This window comes from Ranitomeya variabilis, chromosome 1 (assembly GCF_051348905.1).
Source record: "Ranitomeya variabilis isolate aRanVar5 chromosome 1, aRanVar5.hap1, whole genome shotgun sequence".
Classification (NCBI taxonomy): domain Eukaryota; kingdom Metazoa; phylum Chordata; class Amphibia; order Anura; family Dendrobatidae; genus Ranitomeya; species Ranitomeya variabilis.
In genome coordinates, this window is record NC_135232.1 from 332,471,933 (window position 1) to 332,490,418 (window position 18,486).

At 44.2% G+C, this 18,486-nt stretch overlaps 1 protein-coding gene across 3 annotated transcripts in view; it reads right to left on the bottom strand.

The window, feature by feature from the left end:
• Positions 1–18,486, bottom strand: part of NRL (neural retina leucine zipper) — a 60,707-nt gene that overhangs the window by 11,322 nt on the left and 30,899 nt on the right. For 2 of the 3 annotated variants that reach the window (XM_077298833.1, XM_077298842.1), the window contains exon 2: positions 1,958–2,389. In XM_077298833.1, the coding sequence (XP_077154948.1) occupies positions 1,958–2,389 (432 nt within the window). Of the gene's footprint in view, positions 1–1,957; positions 2,390–6,487; positions 6,774–18,486 lie in introns of those variants that run through there. The other variant, XM_077298850.1, reaches the window with a different exon arrangement.

The window sequence follows — 18,486 nt, forward strand, 5'->3', positions numbered from 1 at the left end:
TAGTACCAATAGGTATTGCAGCAGCAGCTCAGCATTAGCGTATCAGCAGGATAAGGAGTTTCTGCAGGTTGGGGATAGATTGGGACAGTGCTGGAAATGTGAAAAAACATATATGTCTTTGTTGTTGTCTGCGGACGAGTCCTGGCTGGAAGAAGTTGACATATCGGGCCTGATGGAAAAGATGGGAAAATTGAATGACTGCACCAGAAAAAACGTCACCATATGACTGTAATATCAATCATGGTCTTTGTATAGTGTTTTTTTTTAGTAACAGCGGGGTCATCTGCTGAGGATATCTTACATCCACTATTAGGCCTGTTTCACACGTCAGTGGCTCCGGTACATGTGGTGAAAGTTTCCTCACGTACCGGAGACACTGACACACGTAGACACATTAACATCAATGTGTCTCTGCAGATGTCAGCGATTTTTCCTGGACCGTGTGTCCGTTTGCAAAACACGGAGACATGTCAGTGTTCGTGAGAGCGCACGGATCACACGGACCCATTAAAGTCAATGGGTCCGTGTAAACACGTACCGCACACGGATGCTGTCCGTGTGACATCCGTGTGCTGTCCGTGTGCTTTCCGTGTGCGTTTTTCCTGTCATAGGGTTAAAATTGTAAAAATTGATTGTTGCAATACACGGACACAGACACACGGACAGCACACGGACAGCACACAGACCTTAAAAATGTACTCACGGACATCACACGGATTCCACACAGATGGCCTACGTGAGCACACGGACACGGATAACTCCGGTACCGATTGTTCCGGTACCAGAATTATCTGGACGTGTGAGACTGGCCTTAGGGTGTGTCACCATAGTTGTAATCAGGGTTATCTAGTTAGGGGCCCACTTAGAAGCTTTGTCTGCCTGAACCAAAACTCTAGCTACGCCTCTGGGCAACACATAAAATTCCATTTAAAAACTAAAGCTAAAACTGTATACAAATTTGGTGGCATGTATAGGTGGTAACTATTCAATATCTACTATTACAAGTAATTCTGAACTATCATGTTCATTTGTTTTTCTGTGCCTCAATGACTTTGTAATTTTACTGCTTGTATTGCTTTGGAATAAATCCTTAATTGACAATAAAAATGTTAAAATAAAAATATATATTTGTAAAATCAATTTTATTTAATATTATGAATTTAAAAAAATAGTTTATTATTTATTTTTGTTACATGGAACGTATACCAAAAAGATCCGAATCTTTTATTGCGTACAGAAATGCACTTTATCTGAACTGATTAAAAAATGACATACATGTTTGGAATATAGAAAAAGCAGGGAAGTTAAACATAATGCTATGTTAAAAAAAAAATAATAATATGTATTTATTTGAACTATATATTTGGGAATGTATTGGTGTGCGTTCACATGCAGCGGGCACACTGCGGTCTTTCCACTGTATTCTGTAAAATCAATTAATCTTGCACAGACTGTGCGGCTGTTAATAATGGGTGCACAGCTTTGCAGGTGAAGCAGCAGTTTTCCTGCAAGATAAAGTGTTTGTGCAGGAAATTATCAAATTAGGCGTCAGTTTTGGTGCAAAAATAAAAAGAGCAAAGCCACCGCAAATAGAACTGATAAATTGTCCCCTTTGTTTCCTCCTGTTTACTGAATGTCCTTATCTTTAGCTCCTGTCAATCTTCTGATATTAGCTGATTAAGTGATCAGTGACCTGTCCAGCTTTATAACTATAACTGTACTGACAAATCCTGTCACACAGTTACCATGCAAGGTGTCACACATATGTCCTCACATGCTTCATAATCACTCAGGTGTGACAGTCTGGCATAACGCTGAAGTCTCTGGAAATTAGGTAATATTACACTTTGCATATTTACTTGTTCTAACAGGGACTACTTGGCAAAGTCATAAAATATGCCAAAAAAAGGATTGCATGTCAAAAAGTATCACAATTATACAAAAAAGGCCTGCTCACCTGGTGTTGTTGTGCATTCATATCTTCTGGACTCAGCAAGTAACTGGAAGGGTGAGTGTTGTGAGGGTGCTGCCCCCCAGTCCTGTATCCCCCCTCCATCCCTTGTAAAGATGGCGCTCCACCACCCATCAACACCTCTACAGCATCCTCTGGAGTTAGTTGTAATCCTTCCCCACCCATCTGCTGCTGTAGTGCTGCCATCCAATAAAGTTCTTCTAGACTAGGACGAGGTGGTCCTGCTGATTCAGGGGGGTCACTGAATGTTGGTGATGGTGGTACACTGCTGCATGGAGTAGAGCCCAGAGATGGAGGTGGGGCCAGACGGTTTGTTCGTGGTTCAGGAGGCTCTCTCTTTACCTCAAACTTCATTAGATCAAAGTCATTGAGGTATTCAAGAGCCAATGGGGTGCTGGGAAGATCTGAGAGCGCCATCTGTAAAAAAAAAAATAAGACGAAACATTTGGTGGAAGCAGCAGCAATTTTTCGGTAGATGTTCCATATGTGCAAACATTATCCAAAATCAAATGTTTCAAACAAGTAACAAAATGTGGGTATATCAGTGCCTTTGAGGACCAAATGTGTCACAAATGCCACACAGGTATGTTCAAATTGGCAGGTCAATTTGTTAAAGGCGATATCATGCCTGTTACATGCCTAAACACTAACAAGCATGTAGTTGCTAACAGAGGCAACTACCTGCCTGTTGTTCCCGGCACCGGTCATTGATCGTTCCTGCAGGAGATTCAGCTGTTACCTGTCATCAGAGCAGTAGTTTCTCTTCCTGTTGATAGGTTGGAACAACTGGCGTCACGCTGATTGACAGCTGGTTCCCTGAATTAGGCAGCGGGGAGCCGGTTGTTAATCAGCATGACACTAGTAGTCCCGCCCTGTCAACAGGAAAAGAAACAGCCTGTTTATTGACGTGACATCAGTGGGTGTCTGTGACCGCTCTATGCCAGCGGAGAACAGTGCCTGGCACAACAGGCAGGTAGGTACAATTTTTTTCTAAGTCCCGGATATCCCCTTTAAAATGTTTACTTGTTCATGGGTAGAGAGATATCTCATAGCATATGGCCAATTTAACCTCATTAGCTATCCCTTGAACGGTCTGCAGAAAATGAGTCTTTTTTTTTGTCTGATTGCTCAAATGCAAAAGGATTCTTATGTGTATGGGGCCTTGGAGATTGTCACCTGAGATAACATCAGGAGAATACAGTTTGCACGGCTGGATGTTACCCAAGTTTTCCCTTCGAGCTTAGTATTGGTTCTGGTGTTGAGTGGCCAAATTACGGTTCACCTTACATCAACTAATACCATATTTCATACTAGTTCCGACATTTTGTTCCAGATATTTCATAAATTGATAATGAAGGTTATCTTGAGATTAATTACAGATAACCAAATCAATTCAGAGAATCCTGGTTTAGAGGCCATGTCAATAATGGAAAATCACAGCAAAACATTACATTGCAAATACATTCTGTGAACTTGGCCTTACGCCACCAAGATGTGAGATAAAATACATAAAATATTTTTTTAACTGGTGGAGCAATCGTACATCATCTGTTGTCTATGGATAAAGTTACATGTGCTGAGTATAAGGGTAAGTTCACACAGGGCGTTTTTACTGTGTTTTTTATGCTAATTTTCAGATGCTTTTTCCTTTACCAGCAAAGCCTATGAGATTTTAGAAATCTCATGCACACACATTGGTTTTTTGTTTGATCAGTATTTTGTGCTTTGCTGCGTTTTTTGGACATAGAGCGTGTCACTTCTTTCAGTGTTTTTGCTGGGTTTTTTCACCCATTGACTTGAATGGGTGGTGAAAAAAACGCAGCAAAACTGTAGGTATCATTATTTGCTGCGTTTTTGCTGCTGAAAATCCAAGAACATTAGCATGAACAAAGACAAAAAAAATGCACCAAAAAATGCACCAAATATGCACCAAAAAACGCACCAAAAACACAACTAAACCTGCGTTTTTGACGCAGCTTCTTTCCTGCCAAGATCAGGTTTTGCTGCAGAAAAAAAAAGCAGCAAAAACACTGCTTCAGTGCAGCTGAATTATATAACCCAACATGTAAGGTTTGGTCTGCCTCTGTGTGCTTGACACATTGTCTGTTGCACTTCGTCTCTATGTGGTTGAGTTACAGCTTTCCATGTGTATAGTGCAGCTAAAAGTATACTTTTATGATTTTGGACTGTTGAGTTCAACGTTGGCAGTGTGTAGTAATATATAAACTTGAGAAAAAACTGTGGGCCCAGTTCATCAACGCCAGAACTTTGGTGTAAAACACCTTGAAATATGCACAATTCAGATTTGTACAAAAAAGTTTTGACATTTTTACACATGTTCTGCCATAGTTTAGAAGAGTGGCCGGAGTTTGGGTCAGAGGAGGTGTAACCAAGCTTGCCCTACTAATTCATGAAAAATATTTAGAATGGAGAGTCCTCAGTGGTTGATACCTTTTAATGGCTAACTGAAAAGATGGTAACAAATTGCAAGCTTTCGAGACTACACAGGTCTCTTCATCAGGCAAAGACTAAAAGAAATTCTGAAGAATCACATATTTATGCACAACATAGCACACGAGAAAAAAAAAAAAAAAAAAAGAAAAAACCAGGGATAAGACAGGTGACATGAAGCAGAATTACCATGAGTGATAAACAGTTATGTCCATAAATATTGGGCCAATTCTTAGATAAGGATTGTTTTATTGTCCTCTGATTGGGGTTCTGTTGTGATGACCGCTCATAGTCTGAGGGGCAAGTTCCTTAGTTGATGTAAAAACACATAAATCCATGCGACACATTCATTCCTGCAGTGAGACTGTCAAAGGTCATCATCAGTTTATATTCCCATACTCTTCTGTCTCTCTTAGATTTGAAGCTACCTTTTAACACAAGTAATTTCATGTCCATAATGTTATGATTTGGGAGACAAAAATGTATTGCCAGAGGTAGATCCATTCTTACTGTGTGGCGCCCCTCAGACAAGACAACTACAGGACACAGTTTTATAAGTGGTAAAGTCTATATTATCACTTGGTGCAAATATCAAATGCAGCTCAGCAGTCTATAGGAAACTTCAGAGGAAAATGCAATCACGCAGAAAGTCTATGAAGCACAATTATTCTTGAGGATACTTGACACGAATAAGTCCTTGCTTAGTCCAAAACACAGATAGATATGCTTATAAGGCAGTTCAAATAATATCTTAGCTCAACCAGGGAGATCTGGGTAACAGTCTCAGGTTCTTGCAGAGCATCAGATGAAGGAGGATTACTGGAACTGGTGTATGCAGCAGGAACTCAGAGCAGAGTAGCAGGATAACCCCACAGGTTCACAGGAGCAGGTATATAGCCAGGGAGTCACCAGAGGTCAGGAGCTGGATGCAAGGCAGAATACTCTAGCACAGACTGAAGGCTGGGGTGGAGTTTTATAGCAGGTAGACACAGCGCACATGAGACCAAAGACGCCATCTTGGAAAAGGGCAGCAATGCACAAAAAGGTAATAAAAAATGTTCAGAGTCCTGACATATTAGCAATCAAAGTATTTGGCAACTAATGAGTTAACTTTTCTAAACTAAAAGTGGGTGTTAACAGAGTTTTCACTGGGGCATGTACTTCTCCCTGTATGTTGCTGACCAATCATAAGCAGGTAGCAACACTTAGGGGATGCGTATGTGTATACCTGCGTACCGATCCGCATGCGTCTTGCGTACATATATTTAACATTGTGTACGCAGGGACATGTGTTTGCATCAGTTCGCATGTGGATGCGTACGCTTGTGTTCTTTTTGCGGTGTCCGGCGAATGCAACATGTTGCATTTTTGGAGGCACCAATTATGCGCAGGCATGCACATGTGGATGAGTGCATCAAAACAATGCATTGCTGTATATGGGAACGCATGGGTATGCAAGGACATGCGTACGCATAGGTTCAATGCGCATGCGTACTTCAGACTGCGTATGTCCAAGAAATTATTTCACCACCTCCACCATGCGCATAAACAACGCAAACGCATGCACATGCAGCGTTTTTTTTGTGCATCATGCGCAAGATGATGCGGAGTAAAACCACAGCATAAGCATGCGTTTCCATGGGTTTGGGCATGCGTTTGCACATGCAGATGATATGCTGTGCACAGAAATGCTAATGTGTACTTAGCTTTAGAGCAGGTTTCTCAATCTGTGAGATGCAGTGATACCGCTCTGATATCCTGGTGTGATACAAAGCATGTGATGCGCCCCCCAGGGCCATGGGGTACCTGGAATCGGACCGGACAGTGCTATGGGGGAGGTCACGGAGCCGTGATCCGCTTCCGTGGCCCTGGCCGTGTCATAAAATGGAGGATAATTATGTGGTGTTTGGTCGTGAAGCCACCCGTGGTGTTCGGCAATGCCTGGAGGCTTTCAGGGGATCCACCCTGCCAGGTGGGTTTGGGGACCCTCCTTCTGCGCTCTGTTTTAGGGTCCCTGCTGCTTGTAGCTAAGCTGCGGCCCTCTCCTGCGTGATGATTTCTAACCTGTAAGGCAGACAGCGTAAGCCTATTTCATGGGCACTGTCCTTTTCACTGTCAGCCCCGGGCCCTTGGTCTGCTACAGTGCCTTCAGGTGTTCGGTGTGGCCAGGGAACTTGCAGTCCCCTGCCCTCCAGATTCGGCTGTCATGGCGTACAGCACTCGCCCAGCCAATGACTCTGGCGTCCCTTTTTATCAGCGCTCCGCTCTGGGGTCAGCTGTACGCAATTTTTATTCCCCTGAGCTCTTGTCTCTGCTCCTGTCCCTTCCCTCTCCACAGACCAACTGCCAACTCTCCTCTCTCATTGTCCTGTCACCAGCTCCAGCTGGCTCCTGTTTCCATGACAACTCCCCTGGTTACTCTCTCAGCTGACTTCTTTCTGACTCACTAACCCCACCTGCTGGCCAGAATTTATAAGGAAGCTCCCCTTTCTGGCCTGGAGCAGGTATTGACATGTACACTGTATTACCTGGCATGGGGACCCCCCCTTGCCTCCAGGCATGACATCACCCCTTAGAGGGAGGCAATGTCACCATGGCAACCGGACTCTGGGGTGCCACATTTGCTTACAACAGCTGCTCACGATATGGAGAGGGATGCTGTGCATGGCCTTACGACTGAAAGCTGGTGGCTCCCAGAAGGAAATAACTTCGTTTTCTCTTAGTATCAATAATTTTAGAAGGCAGCCCAGCAGCATTGTCATGGTATTTATCTGCAGATTAACCTCTATCTTCAGGTATATAGCATTTTCTGAGGTGACCGATTCCCTTTAAAGATCATAACACCAATATTATTTTTTATAGTTACATTATCATTGGATGACTTCAGTAATTTTTTCCTGCAACCAAAAATAGACAATTATTTTCACAAGCACATAAAACCCAGCAAGTTCAGCAAGTTATTGACCAGTGAAAAGCCTACATTGTGAAATGTAATCCTTTATATCCATGCCCACCATTCTGACAGACAACTGCAGAAAGAAGTTTGGTTTGCTTGCAGTCTATTTGTACCTGTTGTCTTTGAGGTTGGAGTGGTGCAGTTCGCAATAGGATCAATGAACCAGTGACAGGGTCATGGACACGCAAGGCTCATTGACATGTATGTGTGTGTATTTGTATGTGAGTGGAGGAAAGGCTAGACGGGCTGTGAAGATCTAGAACAAATTGCTGAATATTTTATTTCTGGTTATGTTATAATGACTCCTCTCCATATGTGTATATATATATGTATATAATATATAAAATCTCTTCTCTTTATATCATAACGTGGTTGTTAGTGAACCTTTTTTTTTAATCTAAGGGGCTCTGAATCATTTGCTTAAAGGGAACCTGTCAGCAGGATTGTGCACAGTAACCTACAGACACTGACAGGTCGGTGCGGTTATACTGATTAAAATGATACCTTGGTTGATGAAATCCATCTTCTACAATATGATCGCTGCTACTGCGCAGGCAGTGGCATCTTGCTAAAGAAAAAAAATTTACTCCTCCAAGATGGCGCCTGCGCAGTGTCATCTATCGGATCGCCAATAGCTGCTACTGTGCAGGTGCCGGCGGCGCCATCTTGCTAGAGAAAAGAAATTGCCTCCTCCAAGATGGCGCTGCCGGCCCAGGCCCAGTAGCATCTATCGGATCACCGGATGACCTTGAAGAGTCAGTCTATCTGACTGCAGACTTGTGAATCTGTACGGTGATGATTCTACAGTGGGCGATTATGTGACCACAAGCATGCAATTTGCATACTTCAGGCCACATTCTGACTACAAATGTCCTGCCTCACTCAATGCAAGCCACCCGAGTCTAGTCAGCACATGGCCCCATGTATACCAATTGCATACTTGCGGTCATGTGCCCGTGCGCTGTGAAGATTCACAAGTCTCCAGTGATATGGAGTGACTGCAGAGTTGTAGCCTAAGGTCAGACAACACCTTTAAACCACCAGCAATCAGTTGTGGGGAGACTTCAGGTGGGCTTATATGTTCCCTGCAGCAGCCACTACTCTGGAACTGTTGGGTTACATGCTATCTACTGAAACAAATAGTCAACCATACAGTATAATACATGGTCATGCCAAGTCCACAATAGCAGGAGATACTCTTTTCTGGAGCTCATTGGAGTGTCTCACAGAGTGGGGTTCCTATTTGGGGAACTCCTCTCTTGTCCAATTGAGACAACCACTTAAAAAAGAAACAAGTTCAGATGAATTGTAGTATCATAACTGCAACGTACCATGACCATTAATATAGCTGGAGAATATCATCTGAATGTCTTAGCTGTATATATTGAGAAAATTCATAAAGACTGCAGGAATTCATTAGTCAATCTGTTTTAACGTTCCATTTAAGTTTGTAGAATAAGTGTGCTCTACACACAATAATAGGATACATTCATCCCAATTCATGAACAATTGCAGTATACCAATGTCTGTTTATAGCCTTTATATTCTTCCAAGACCCTGAGGTTATCCACTGATCACTGTAGGATATATATCTCAAGACCTCACTTGTCCCATAACGTGCGGATAATTCCATCTCTGAGCTGCGTCTTATCTCGGATTTACTGTTCAGATTTGAGTGATACTGTCTGACAGTTCTAATCGCTCATCTTATGTGACACAGAATATTGCTCATCCCTGAGCTAGAGTTGGGGAAACAAAGGTCTATAGGTAAGGAGATGGAAAGGACAATGATGATTGTCCTAGCATTGATCTAATCATTTACTTTTCTCATGTGGGATAATGTTGACCATCTAACATCTACAGGGATTGTAGAGAATCACCTGATATTTGGGGGATTAAACATCTGGTCGTCAGGAATACTGCTCTGGCAGCAATTAAAGAAAATGCTAACTTTAGGATTATATAAGTAGCCATTTACAAGAATTGATTGGCAATCCTTAACCCCTTCATGACCCAGCCTATTTTGGCCTTAATGACCTTGCCGTTTTTTGCAATTCTGACCAGTGTCCCTTTATGAAGTAATAACTCAGGAACGCTTCAACGGATCCTAGAGATTCTGAGATTGTTTTTTCGTGACATATTGGGCTTCATGTTAGTGGTAAATTTAGGTCAATAATTTCTGCGTTTATTTGTGAAAAAAATGGAAATTTGGCGAAAATTTTGAAAATTTTGCAATTTTCACATTTTGAATTTTTATTTTGTTAAACCAGAGAGTTATGTGACACAAAATAGTTAATAAATAACATTTCCCACATGTCTACTTTACATCAGCACAATTTTGGAAACAACATTTTTTTTTGCTAGGAAGTTATAAGGGTTAAAATTTGACCAGTGATTTCTCATTTTTACAACAAAATTTACAAAACCATTTTTTTTAGGGACCACCTCACATTTGAAGTCAATTTGAGGGTTCTATATGGCTGAAAATACCCAAAAGTGACACCATTCTAAAAACTGCACCCCTCAAGGTGCTCAAAACCACATTCAAGAAGTTTATTAACCCTTCAGGTGTTTCACAGCAGCAGAAGCAACATGGAAGGAAAAAATGAACATTTAACTTTTTAGTCACAAAAATGATTTTTAGCAACAATTTTTTTATTTTCCCAAGGGTAAAAGGAGAAACTGGACCACGAAAGTTGTTGTCCAATTTGTTCTGAGTACGCTAATACCCCATATGTGGGGGTAAACCACTGTTTGGGCGCACGGCAGAACTCGGAAGGGAAGGAGCGCCATTTGACTTTTTGAATGAAAAATTGGCTCCAATCTTTAGCGGACACCATGTCGCGTTTGGAGAGCCCCCGTGTGCCTAAACATTGGAGCTCCCCCACAAGTGACCCCATTTTGGAAACTAGATGCCCCAAGGAACTTCTCTAGATGCATAGTGAGCACTTTAAACCCCCAGGTGCTTCACAAATTGACCGTAAAAATGAAAATGTACTTTTTTTTCACAAAAAAATTATTTTAGCCTCAATTTTTTAATTTTCACATGGGCGACAGGATAAAATGGATCCTAAAATTTGTTGGGCAATTTCTCCTGAGTACACTGATACCTCACATGTGGGGGTAAACCACTGTTTGGGCACATGGTAAGTCTCGGAAGGGAAGGAGCGCCATTTGACTTTTTGAATGAAAATTTATCTCCATCGTTAGCGGACACCATGTCGCGTTTGGAGAGCCCCTGTGTGCCTAAACATTGGAGCTTCCCCACAAGTGACCCCATTTTGGAAACTAGACCCCCCAAGGAACTTATCTAGATGCATAGTGAGCACTTTAAACCAACAAGTTCTTCACAGATGTTTATAACGCAGAGCCGTGAAAATAAAAAATAATTTTTTTTTCCACAAAAATTATTTTTTAGCCCCCAGTTTTGTATTTTTCCAAGGGTAACAGGAGAAATTGGACCCTAAATGTTGTTGTCCAATTTGTCCTGAGTACGCTGATACCCGATATGTGGGGGGAACCACCATTTGAGCGCATGGCAGAGCTCGGAAGGGAAGGAGCATCATTTGGAATGCAGACTTAGATATATTGGTCTGCAGGCGTCACATTGCATTTGCAGAGCCCCTAATGTACCTAAACAGTAGAAACCCCCGACAAGTGACCCCATATTGGAAACTAGACCCCCCAAGGAACTTATGTAGATGTGTTGTTGTGAAAATGATTTTTAGCCCAGAATTTTTTATTTTCCCAAGGGTAACAGGAGAAATTGGACCCCAAATGTTGTTGTCCAGTTTGTCCTGAGTACGATGATACCCCATATGTGGGGGTAAACCACTGTTTGGGTGCACGGCAGGGCTTGGAAGGGAAGGCACGCCATTTGGCTTTTTGAATGGAAAATTAGCTCCAATCATTAGCGGACACCATGTCGCGTTTGGAGAGCCCCTGTGTGCCTAAACATTGGAGCTTCCCCATAAGTGACCCCATTTTGGAAACTGAACCCCCAAGGGAACTTATCTAGATGTGTGGTGAGCACTTTGAACCCCCAAGTGCTTCACAGAAGTTTATAACGCAGAGCCGTGAAAATAAAAAATCATTTTTCTTTCCTCAAAAATCATTTTTTAGCCCGCAATTTTTTATTTTCCCAAGGGTTACAGGAGAAATTGTACCCCAAAAGTTGTTGATCAGTTTCTCCTGAGTACCCTGGTACCCCATATGTGAGGGTAAACCACTGTTTGGGCACACGTCGGGGCTCGGAAGGGAGAGAGCACCATTTTACTTTTTCAACGCAAGATTGGCTGGAATCAATGGTGGCGCCATGTCGCGTTTGGAGACCCCCTGATGTGCCTAAAAAGTGGAAACCCCTCAATTCTAAATCCAACACTAACCCCAACACACCCCTAACTCTAATCCCAACCCTAACCACAACCCTAACCCCAACACACCCCTAACCCTAGTCTTACCCCTAATTCCAACCCTAACCCTAAGGCTATGTGCTCACGTTGCGGATTTGTGTGGATTTTTCCGCAGTTTTTGAAAAATCTGCAGGTAAAACGCACTGCGCTTTACCTGCGGATTTACCGCGGATTTCCAGTGTTTTTTGTGTGGATTTCACTTGCGGATTCCTATTATGGAGCAGGTGTAAAACGCTGCGGAATTGCACAAAGAATTGACATGCTGCAGAAAATACAACGCAGCGTTTCCGCGCTGTATTTTCCGCACCATGGGCACAGCGGATTTGGTTTTCCATAGGTTTACGTGGTACTGTAAACGTGATGGAAAACTGATACGAATCCGCAGCGACCAATCCGCTGCGGATCCGCAGCCAAATCCGCACCGTGTGCACATAGCCTAATTCTAACCCTAATTCCAACCCTAACCCTAATTCTAACCCTAATTCTAACCCTAGCCCTAAGTGCAACCCTAAGTGCAACCCTAAGTGCAACCCTAGCCCTAAGTGCAACCCTAAGTGCAACCCTAGCCCTAAGTGCAACCCTAAGTGCAACCCTAAGTGCAACCCTAAGTGCAACCCTAGCCCTAAGTGCAACCCTAAGTGCAACCCTAAGTGCAACCCTAGCCCTAAGTGCAACCCTAAGTGCAACCCTAAGTGCAACCCTACCCCTAACCCTACCCCTAACCCTACCCCAAACCGTACCCCTAACCCTAACCCTAATGGAAAAACAAAAATAATTATATTTTCTGTATTTTATTATTGTCCCTACCTATGGGGGTGATAAAGGGGGGGATTTATTTACTATTTTTTTTATTTTGATCGCTGTGATAGAACTTATCACAGCGACCAAAATGTGCAGGAACGAATCTGCCGGCTGGCAGATTCGGCGGGCGCACTGCGCATGCGCCCGCCATTTTCCAAGATGGCGGCGTCCATGAAGAAGATGGCCGGACACCGGGAGGGACATCGGAGCTAGGTAAGTATGGGGGGGTGGGACCAGAACACGGGGGGGGGGGGGATCGGAGGACCTGGGGAGCGGACAGGAGGACCGGGGAAGCCGACAGGAGGGAGGAGGGGAGCAGAACGGAGATCGGGGCAAAAAGGACGACTGGGGAGGCGATCGGTGGGGTGGGGGCAGATCGGGGTCTCCAGCCATGGCAGATGCTATTGCAGCATCGGCCATGGCTGGATTGTAATATTTCACCATTTTCATAGGTGAAATATTACAAATCGCTCTGATTGGCAGTTTCACTTTCAACAGCCAATCAGAGCGATCGTAGCCACGGGGGGGGTGAAGCCACCCCCCCTGGGCTGAAGTACCACTCCCCCTGTCCCTGCAGATCGGGTAAAATGGGAGTTAACCCTTTCAGCCGATCTGCAGGGACGCGATCATTCTGTGACACAGCATATGCGTCACAGGTCGGATTGGCACCGACTTTCATGACGCATACTGTCATGATCTCCATGGCCAGAGAACTAGCATAAGCCTCAATAGGAACAAGCTCTTGGAAGATGTAACTGTACTGACCATGAACTAAACCTACCGCATCATCTAGAAGTAGCCAGGTAGCATGTCCTACTTTTTATCCCTATATGCCCAGCGCCGGCCGGAGAACTAAATAATGCTAGCAGAGGGAAATATAAGACCTGACTCACCTCTAGAGAAATGCCCAAAAAGGAGACAGAAGCCCCCCACATATATTGGCGGTGATATGAGATGAAACAACAAACGCAGCAGGAAAATAGTTTTAGCAAATTTGAGGTCCGCTTTCTAGATAGCAGAAGACAGAAAGCATACTTTCATGGTCAGTAGAAAACCCTAACAAAACACATCCAGAAATTACTTTAGGACTCTGGCATTAACTCATAATACCAGAGTGGCAATTCCTGATCAACAAGAGCTTTCCAGACACAGTAACGAAACTGCAGCTGTGAACTGGAACCAAAATACAAAAACAAAACATGGACGAATGTCCAACTTATCTAGTAGATGTCTGGGAGCAGGAACAAGCACAGAGAGGCTTCTGATAACATTGTTGACCGGCAAGCATCTAACAGAGAAGCCAGGTTATATAGCGACACCCAGATCTAATCAGAACAGGTGAACAGGGAAGATGATGTCACAAGTTCAATTCCACCAGTAGCCACCGGGGGAGCCCAGAATCCAAATTCACAACAGTACCCCCCCCTCAAGGAGGGGGCACCGAACCCTCACCAGAACCACCAGGGCGATCAGGATGGGCCCTATGAAAGGCACGAACCAGATCAGAGGCATGAACATCAGATGCAGTGACCCAAGAATTATCCTCCTGGCCGTATCCCTTCCACTTGACCAGATACTGGAGTCTCCGTCTGGAAACACGGGAGTCTAGGATCTTTTCCACAACGTACTCCAACTCACCCTCAACCAACACCGGAGCAGGAGGCTCAACGGAAGGCACAACCGGTGCCTCATACCTGCGCAATAACGACCGATGAAAAACGTTATGAATAGAAAAGGATGCAGGGAGGTCCAAACGGAAGGAAACAGGGTTAAGAATCTCCAATATTTTATACGGACCGATGAACCGAGGCTTAAACTTAGGAGATGAGACCCTCATAGGGACAAAACGAGAAGACAACCACACCAAATCTCCAACACAAAGCCGAGGACCAACACGACGGTGACGGTTGGCAAAAAGCTGAGTCTTCTCCTGGGACAACTTTAAATTGTCCATCACCTGCCCCCAGATATGATGCAATCTCTCCACCACCGCATCCACTCCAGGACAATCCGAGGATTCCATCTGACCGGAGGAAAATCGAGGGTGGAACCCCGAATTACAGAAAAACGGGGACACCAAAGTGGCAGAGCTGGCCCGATTATTGAGGGCGAACTCCGCCAATGGCAAAAAAGCAACCCAATCATCCTGGTCAGCAGACACAAAACACCTCAGATATGTCTCCAGGGTCTGATTAGTCCGCTCGGTCTGGCCATTAGTCTGAGGGTGAAAAGCAGACGAAAAAGACAAATCTATGCCCATCCTAGCACAGAATGCCCGCCAAAATCTAGACACAAATTGGGTTCCTCTGTCAGAAACGATATTCTCAGGAATACCATGCAAACGAACAACATTTTGAAAAAACAGGGGCACCAACTCGGAAGAAGAAGGCAATTTGGGCAGGGGAACCAAATGGACCATCTTAGAAAAACGGTCACACACCACCCAGATGACAGACATCTTCTGAGAAACAGGCAGATCTGAAATAAAATCCATCGAGATGTGTGTCCAAGGCCTCTTAGGAATAGGCAAGGGCAACAATAATCCACTAGCCCGAGAACAACAAGGCTTGGCCCGAGCACAAACGTCACAAGACTGCACAAAGCCTCGCACATCTCGTGACAGGGAAGGCCACCAGAAGGCTCTTGCCACCAAATCCCTGGTACCAAAAATTCCAGGATGACCTGCCAATGCAGAAGAATGTACCTCAGAGATGACTCTACTGGTCCAATCATCAGGAACAAACAACCTATCAGGCGGACAACGATCCGGTCTATCCGCCTGAAACTCCTGCAAGGCCCGCCGCAGGTCTGGAGAAACGGCTGACAAGATAACTCCCTCCCTAAGAATACCTGTGGGGTCAGAGTTGCCGGGTGAATCAGGCTCAAAACTCCTAGAAAGGGCATCCGCCTTAACATTCTTAGAACCCGGTAGGTACGATACCACAAAATTAAACCGAGAGAAAAATAATAACCAGCGCGCCTGTCTAGGATTCAGGCGCCTGGCGGTCTCAAGATAGATCAAATTTTTGTGGTCAGTCAATACCACCACCTGATGTCTGGCCCCCTCGAGCCAATGGCGCCACTCCTCAAACGCCCACTTCATGGCCAAAAGCTCCCGATTCCCAACATCATAATTCCGCTCAGCGGGCGAAAATTTACGGGAAAAGAAGGCACAAGGCCTCATCACGGCGCAGTCAGAACTTTTCTGCGACAACACTGCCCCAGCCCCGATCTCAGAAGCGTCGACCTCAACCTGAAAAGGAAGAGTCACATCAGGCTGACGCAACACAGGGGCAGAAGAAAAACGGCGCTTAAGCTCCTGAAAGGCCTCCACAGCATCAGGGGACCAATTAGCAACATCAGCACCCTGTCTAGTCAAATCGGTCAATGGCTTAACGACATCCGAAAAACCAGAAATAAATCGACGATAAAAGTTGGCAAAGCCCAAAAATTTCTGAAGACTTTTAAGAGAAGAGGGCTGCGTCCAATCACAAATAGCTTGAACCTTGACAGGATCCATCTCAATGGTAGAGGGAGAAAAAATATATCCCAAAAAGGAAATTCTCTGAACCCCAAAAACGCACTTAGAACCCTTGACACACAGAGAATTAGACCGCAAAACCTGAAAAACCCTCTTAACTTGCCGGACATGAGAGTCCCAATCATCCGAAAAAATCAGAATATCATCCAGATACACTATCATAAATTTATCCAAAAAATCGCGGAAAATATCATGCATAAAGGACTGGAAGACTGAAGGGGCATTAGAAAGACCAAAAGGCATCACCAAATACTCAAAGTGGCCCTCGGGCGTATTAAATGCGGTTTTCCACTCATCCCCCTGCCTGATCCGCACCAAATTATACGCCCCACGGAGATCAATCTTAGAGAACCACTTGGCCCCCTTTATGCGAGCAAACAAATCAGTCAGCAACGGCAATGGGTATTGATATTTAACCGTGATTTTATTCAAAAGCCGATAATCAATACATGGTCTCAAAGAGCCGTCTTTTTTTGACACAAAGAAAAAACCGGCTCCTAAGGGAGATGACGATGGACGAATATGTCCCTTTTCCAAGGACTCCTTTATATATTCTCGCATAGCAGTATGTTCAGGCACAGACAGATTAAATAAACGACCCTTTGGGTATTTACTACCCGGAATTAAATCTATAGCACAATCGCACTCACGGTGCGGAGGTAGCGAACCCAGCTTGGGTTCTTCAAAGACGTCACGATAATCAGACAGGAACTCAGGGATTTCAGAGGGAATAGATGATGAAATGGACACCAAAGGTACGTCCCCATGAGTCCCCTTACATCCCCAGCTCAACACAGACATAGCTCTCCAGTCAAGGACTGGGTTGTGAGACTGCAGCCATGGCAATCCTAGCACCAAATCATCATGTAGATTATACAGCACCAGAAAACGAATAGTCTCCTGGTGATCCGGATTAATACACATAGTCACTTGTGTCCAGTATTGTGGTTTATTATTAGCCAATGGGGTGGAGTCAATCCCCTTCAGAGGAATAAGAGTCTCCAAAGGCTCTAAATCATACCCACAACGATTGGCAAAGGACCAATCCATAAGACTCAAAGCGGCGCCAGAGTCGATATAGGCGTCCGTAGTAATAGATGACAAAGAGCAAATCAGGGTCACAGACAAAATAAATTTAGACTGTAAAGTGCCAATGGGAACGGATTTATCAAGCTTTTTAGTACGCTTAGAGCATGCTGATATAACATGAGTAGAATCCCCACAATAGAAACACAACCCATTTTTCCGTCTAAAATTCTGCCGCTCGCTTCTGGACAGAATTCTATCACACTGCATGTTTTCTGGCGTCTTCTCAGTGGACACCGCCAGATGGTGCACTGGTTTGCGCTCCCGCAGACGCCTATCGATCTGAATGGCCATTGTCATGGACTCATTCAGACTTGCAGGCACAGGGAACCCCACCATAACATCCTTAATGGCATCAGAAAGACCCTCTCTGAAAGTAGCCGCCAAGGCACACTCATTCCACTGAGTAAGCACAGACCATTTACGGAATCTTTGGCAGTAAATTTCAGCTTCATCTTGCCCCTGCGATAGGGACATCAAAGTTTTTTCTGCCTGAAGTTCCAAATGAGGTTCCTCATAAAGCAAGCCCAAGGCCAGAAAAAACGCATCCACATTGCGCAACGCAGGATCCCCTGGTGCCAATGCAAAAGCCCAATCTTGAGGGTCGCCGCGGAGCAAGGAAATCACAATCCCAACCTGCTGTGCAGGGTCTCCAGCAGAACGAGATTTCAGGGACAAAAATAACTTACAATTATTTCTAAAATTCTGAAAGCTAGATCTATTCCCTGAGAAGAATTCCGGCAAAGGAATTCTCGGCTCTGATACCGGAGCATGAACAACAAAATCTTGCAAACTTTGTACTTTCGTGGCGAGATTATTCAAACCTGCAGTTACACTCTGTAGATCCATTATAGACAGGTGAACATAGAGCCATTCAAAGATTAGAAGGAGAGAGAAAAAAAAAAAAAGACTGCAGCATAGACAGACTGGCAAGTGATCCAATTAAGAGCACAGAGAAAAAAAAAAAAAAAAAAAAAACTCTCAGCAGACTTCTTATTTCTCTCCTTTCTCAGCCAAGGATTTTAACCCTTTAGTGGGCCGGTCAAACTGTCATGATCTCCATGGCCAGAGAACTAGCATAAGCCTCAATAGGAACAAGCTCTTGGAAGATGTAACTGTACTGACCATGAACTAAACCTACCGCATCATCTAGAAGTAGCCAGGTAGCATGTCCTACTTTTTATCCCTATATGCCCAGCGCCGGCCGGAGAACTAAATAATGCTAGCAGAGGGAAATATAAGACCTGACTCACCTCTAGAGAAATGC